The sequence below is a fragment of the Mya arenaria genome, chromosome 6, assembly GCF_026914265.1.
Source record: "Mya arenaria isolate MELC-2E11 chromosome 6, ASM2691426v1".
Taxonomy (NCBI): Eukaryota; Metazoa; Mollusca; class Bivalvia; order Myida; family Myidae; genus Mya; species Mya arenaria.
In genome coordinates this window covers 28,605,688-28,612,349 of record NC_069127.1, presented here as the reverse complement: position 1 = coordinate 28,612,349, position 6,662 = coordinate 28,605,688, and the positions used below count along the sequence as shown (strand labels likewise).

The window sequence follows — 6,662 nt, the reverse complement described above, 5'->3', positions numbered from 1 at the left end:
TCTTCTTCGAAGGGGGGCATAACTACTTGAGTTTGTCACAGAAAAATATTTTACCTTATTACTGGTACTGATCATGCTTGACACTTTCACTTAAAAGTTTATTATGTCACAAAGTAGTCAACATTAAAATTGTATCTAATAAATTGCATGTCAAAGGGGGAATAACTACATCGTCATGTAGTTGCTACAGACAAGGTCAATGCAACACAAGTCTTGTACTCATTAAACTATAACTTGTCTATTCTTCTAGTCATAAACGAATTCCATTTAAAAGTCATCCAAAGAGCATTAATAATATATCCAGTTACGAAAAAAAGGAAAACCCCAACTTAAATGGTTTATTTTTCTTTATTTTCACTTCATTTTTACAAACACAACTTTCCGAATATTTTGTATACAGTAATTATAAACAGTTCAATAAAATCAGGGCAATACACATACACAAGAATGTTATAACTGCATGCATAGGAAGGATGGTTCATCTGGTATAAAATGGACAATGAAAAAAATGACTGCATGCATAGGAACGATAGTTTATCTGGTATAAAACGGACAATGAAAAAATTGAAAATGATCAAACATTTCATGCAAAAAAGGGACACAATCATGTTATTAAACATCTTTATGGTACAATGTATGAACACAAATTAAAGGTACTTGCTCATGTTTTTGGACCAACAATTAGTTTTCCCAGTAATACATCTGAAAACACTTATTTTATCATTATTTTACTCTATGATATCAAAATGCAGAAAAAAATACAATTAAAAGTACAAAAAAGTATTTTAGTTTTGGTGGAGTGCAATCCCACACTGGTAAAATACAACAATACATTGATAACATCACGTGACAATGTCAATCAACCAATCGCGCAACAAGAGAGCTGTAAATTAGCGTTGTTAACGCTCATGAAAATTGTGGTCTTCAAAGATGATATTTTAGAAAATATCAACATTTGCTAAAGGGTTCCAGCTTTTGGTACCTTAGTATTAACACCCTGAATGATTTGCCATAGTTTATTTTGTCATACCCAAAAAAGTGCATTTTACCAAAACATGAGTGAGTACCTTTAAATGTTATACACTTTATGTAAATCTGAGATATATCCATATGAATCACATAACGTTGCTTGTTTCGAGTGTAATACAACCATACACATTTTCTTACATAATTACACTAGTGTAATAAAAGTTGACATTGATTTTTCGAAAAACAAACTATTTTTGCGACTTATGTCACGTGTTAAAAAGAATGACAACTCATATCTAAAAGAATGGAAATTTCATATATATAACAGACAAAGATAATTGCACCTCTAAACTATGACTAACAAGACTAATAATTTTTTCTTAATGTTGCGTTGATTAACAGGTAAAATGTATATAAGCACTATAATATTCCGCTATTAAGAGCTTTCTATGACGACAAATATAAAATTACAGTTTTAAAATCAGCAATCATTGATCATTCCTGCGTAATAAAACAAATTATCACTGACACTAAGCTCAGAAGGAGCCTGGGACACTCTGTTCGAAATGGGACGTTTGACCCCAACCACTCTGTCATCCTCACTGACCATCGGACGGTTAAAGATTCAATAAGCACCACTGTAATACTACTGATATATAAAAGGAGTTTGCCTGTTGAAATCCATCTAACAAAAAAATAGTTACTGAGTTGACCGTGTTTGAAATCCAGAACCATGTCAAACTAGTTCTTATTATCATATACTGTATATGTAAACATAGTTGTAAAAAGAATATACATGTATATGAGTAAAAACAACATTCACAAATAGCTGCAGTAATCATTATGTACCTGATGGAATTGTTAATGCCTGCCTTAAGAGGAAATTGTCACCAAATGTGCAATTGGTGTTGCGGGGATCGGGAAACCTAACTGTCCATTAACACACAGTCTTACACCCATCATGTAAAAACATAAATTCGACTAGATGTACAAATATGCGGTTTCAAACACAATGCAAGGCTGACGAGATCTCCAGCCATGTTCAGCACTCACTCTCATTGTGTACTGTTGAGAATTTGGTTATTATTACAAGACAATTGTACATTTATACAAACAAATAGTTTATGGCATGTATTAAATTCAATATTCTATCTTTAATAAACATATGAAATAAACAAAATTACAGTTCTGACAAAATATAATCCTAGTACAAAGAACTTGTATGAGATTCCTGATTTGAAATACTGCAAATTTGACAAGAGTTGACAAGAGTTACCAGTAAGCTCTAAACTAACCAAATATTGTAGCTTCAAGACAATGTTTTAATTTTGTGAGTTATTTTGAGAATTTGTTTATTTTAGTCAATTTTGCAATGTTTTTAAATGCCATGCAGTAAATAATAAGTTAGAAGGGCTAAAATATGAACTTAAAATTTAGCAGTGGCTGAAATACGATTACTTTTTCCGATTTAAAAAAAATCAAAGAAATCATGGAATAATCATACAAATTTGTACTATTTGTTATAACATGTGTGTTTGTTTCTAAGTGTTTGTCAATCTTAAATCAATTTTAATAAATAAGCTTAAAATTTTCTCAATCTGAAGCATTAACACATTCAAATTTCCTAAAATGAAATGGCCAGACCTATTTGCATTTTTTGCTGAAAAAGTCCTCGCTAGGTATAAAATTTGTGTTCAAACTGCTTCATAAATCACAAATATTAACAACCCCTCAAACTTTTAGCACTCGACTCGAACACACAAAGTGCAGGATCAGCTTTCAACTCTAGAGTGGTAGTAGAGGCCGAAGGTCATGGCGAGGGTCCAGGCGGCGCACGTCCACCAGGTGAGGAATGAGAGCAGGCCTCGGTAGAACACGGGCGTAAACACTGCACGCAGATGTCCGATCGTGTGTGAAATCTCCCCCATCCTGTCCACAATTGTCTGCGTGGCGTTTGACTGAGTCTGAGATGCTGTTGTGTTGAGCGGGACAGTTGTTCTTTTGAATGACATCACAAAGGTTTCTGCGGTTTCTCCTAACGTTCCAGACCAGGAGAACTGTCCTAGAGTCTTGTACATGAATGCCATGAATAGTAGAATAATGACAGGCGTGAGATATTGCACAGTCACAACTATTATGAAGTAAAACACTCGAGCAATCATTTTCTTAAGGTCTACATTACTAATCCTGCCACTCTCTTTGCGTATGCTCTGAACTTTGTCATAGGCCATATTTAAGTGGGACTGCACATGAATAGGCAAGAGAAGTATTCTGATTATGCATAGAATTACGAACATGAATATTCTGAAATTGTCAAATACTGACTCAGTCATTACTCTAGTAGTAACTCTCCAGTTAAGTCCACAGAGAATATCTCTGCTGAGGGGTCGCACCCATAAAAGTAGAACGATGTACGGAAGAGCGAAGTTTATATGAAGAAGAACCTGTTTGAAAGGATTTTCTTTGCTGTATTTCAAGGCATCAAGGTAAAGCTTTGCGACTCTGAGGCCAGGAAAAGTCAATAGCGCTCCAATAATTGAACACAAAAATGCCAGTATTATCTTAAAAGTCAGGAAGTGTACGGGCCCGGCTGATTCAATACCTTGTCCCTTCAATAAGTCTGTTGCAGCCTCTGAGAAATTTCTGTAACCTTGTTCCAGTCCAAACTCCAAAACTGCGTCATCTATGACCAGTATACCCATACACAGCACAAGGCAGAAAAACCCAAATGTCACAATAAGGATCCTTTCTCCGCCATCCTCGGCCTTGAAATAAGCTGCAGTCATGCCTATCAGAACCCGTACACAAAAGCCAATGGCCAACAAGCACCACAGAATACTGATATTCGTTTCGTTCACATTAGCATACACATAGTAAATTTCAGTCAAAATATACACCACCACAGCGCTGATGGCAAAATCCACTATCCACAAGTAATCGCCATAGTAGTGTAAATGTATGAGATCAATGGCTTCAACCTTCGCCGTGTCCAATTCTATGGGGGTACTGCGAGGAATGGTAAAAGTCTCCTCACTGTCTCTGCTGACTGATCCTTTCTTTGCATCACTGCGTCGTCCTTTCCCTTTCCCAGCTCCTGGGGCTGGCAATCCTGCAGTCTTGCGGAGTTCTTCATCGGACGGGTGAAGGTATCGAAGAAGGCGACCTAAATACAGATAGATCTTCATGAGATAGGAAGCATTTAAACAGTGATTTTTTTTTTATAAAAGTGCTGAGGAATTGTTTTTCAGTGCAAAATTCAAGCATAAAAAGCATAATTCATTATATACTCAAACTAGAGTTATGAGCTTTCGAGTGCAATATACACATATTGTCTCCAGCAATTTATTTTTCAAAAATGTTTCTTTTGAACATTGTTAACTGTTTCAACTGAAGGTTTTAAGTTTTCGCAAACTGACAACAACACCAAGGCCATGACAACACCTCAACTTTTTTCTTTCTGAAAACAATGTCCTAATCATTTTTAAATCTTAATCAAATGAAAGCAGTGTATAATATTACATAGTTTTCATTGTTAGATGCACAAGTTCCATCATTATAACTGCAGCAGATTTGGTGAGGTCCTGGTAAAATCCTTTTTTTGATTAACTACCAATAGTTAAAAAGACATTGGCAATAAGACCAATAAATCAACCATGAGGCCTCAAATATGTGTATTAGTGATTGGTCAAATACAACTTATCAATGACACTGCTCAAATTCCTGGTAACAACAGGGATATTTGCCTTTAAAAACAAAATGAAACAACGGAAGTTGAAACGAAAACCCCCAAAAAACAACAACATGACAGTACCTGCAAGGAGCCAGCGGCCAAAGGAGTAGAAACAGGAAAGTTTCTGTAGGAAGCTAAATACAATCAGGCTGAACACCAGCTGGGCCCCCAGGATAGCCATCCTTCAAAAGTCTGAAATAACCAATGTACAGTTTAGGAGTGAAAATGCCTGAAAGCAAAGAAACCAAGGTCATGGATTGAAATTAGCACAAGCCCAGCAATGCACAGGTAAAATGCTAGTTCTGGCTTCCGTAACTTAAATGTTGATATTTTTATTTTTTATTTTTACAACAGTCGTCCAAAAAGGTAATATATAACGTGTTTGCTGAAGTTCTTTAGCTAGTAAAATGCTTTTCGGACTTGCTCATATTCTACATTTAAAAATAAGCAGAGTTTGGTCAAAATAGATGTTTAATGTTGATAAACTCATTTTTCTTAAAGCATTACCCCAGTAAATATGTCAGTGGAATACCACTGTATTCCAGTGGTTTACATAAATACACTGGTATTCCAATGAAATACCACATTATACCAGTGGAATACAAATGCATTTCAGTGGTAAACATAATAACACTGGTATTCCACTGGCAACCAATAATCCGTAGTGGTATGCCACTGGTCAAATTTATTTCAGTTGTATACCAATGGATTTCCAGTGGACTGGATTAAGAAAATTAAAATAATAAATGAAATTAAATCAGGTTGTGCTAAATGTAAGATAAGATATAAGGGTTAGTTTTGGATTCTGGTTACATTATTCATACATGCTATTCTGTGGGTCGATGGGGGACACAGTAGGCCCCTTGGTCTAGGCCCCTTGGTCTTTATAGTAAAGCTTTTAGCTATATTAAACATCAATTTTCCAACGTTAATATGAAAAACCGCTTTCTGATTTTTTGTAAGCAATTTTATATCACTGGTTTCCAGACATTCTCGAGAAAATTGGCTCATTCCAAGACAAAAAAAAATATGGTCAATCTGTGAGAGTGCAGATTTTAAACCCCTAACATAAAACGGTAACATCATTTGTTTGGGCATAAGATGTCTGAACTTATGCACCAGTCAATTGTAATCATGGCCCCTGTTTTTACCTTCCAGGTGGTCCCGCAGTGCCAAGTGAATGCGGTGGTTTTGTTTTGGGGCCATTTGTACATAATAATAGGTCTACCTAGGATGTCCCTGGGGTGTGGGGGCATTTGGCAGGGATTTTACCAGCAGTTTGTCCCCGTAGGACAGAGATTTTACCTGGGATTGGCTGAACTGAAAGTCAAAGCCCCGCTATTCCCAACACCTGAGGTGCCGTGGTAACAATTGGCTGGGGCATTACCCATGACCTAGTCATTCCAAAATACCATCCAGACTTCTTTTTTTAATGATGTTATGCCTGATCCATTAAACATCATTAAAAAAAGAAGCATGGACGGCATTTAAGAATGACTAAACCATGACCAAAATTGACCACAAAGTTGATATAAGCAAAAATGGCAAAAAAAAACATAACATAAATTGTTACAACGGCATATTGTGCTCAATGTCAATTATTATTTTGGAACATGCACCGGGTATGAACACAGGGGTTTCTCTCGAAAAAAAAATCTTATATATAAGAATGTTTTTTCGAGAGAGAAACCCCTGTGGGTATGAAAGAATTTGGGTACGAACCGGCGGTATTTGCCGGTAAATGAACGTCTTTACACAGTTCATATTAACAAAAGAACAGCCACTCAAAACGAGAATACATTTTAGACAAACATTTTCTTGTTACCTTAAATAAATGCAGTTTGATTTGTGATTAAAAGACTATTTGTGAATTTATTTTTATCCTCTCGCTTTCCAATGCTTTGACAGGAGGAAGCGGAAATTGGATGTTGTGCATGCGCAGTTGAGTAGTTAGCATTCTTGA

The 6,662-nt window shown here is 35.8% G+C and overlaps 1 protein-coding gene across 1 annotated transcript; it reads right to left on the bottom strand.

Annotated features, from left to right (window-relative positions):
* Window positions 1-346: 346 nt before the first annotated feature.
* LOC128236802 (transmembrane protein 161B-like) lies at window positions 347-6,617 on the bottom strand. Its single transcript, XM_052951913.1, has 3 exons — window positions 6,525-6,617; window positions 4,781-4,891; window positions 347-4,132 (listed from the first exon to the last, which is right to left on the bottom strand). The coding sequence occupies exons 2-3, from the start codon at window positions 4,878-4,880 to the stop codon at window positions 2,742-2,744; spliced, it is 1,491 nt and encodes a 496-aa protein (XP_052807873.1). The 5' UTR covers window positions 4,881-4,891; window positions 6,525-6,617; the 3' UTR covers window positions 347-2,741.
* Window positions 6,618-6,662: the final 45 nt, after the last annotated feature.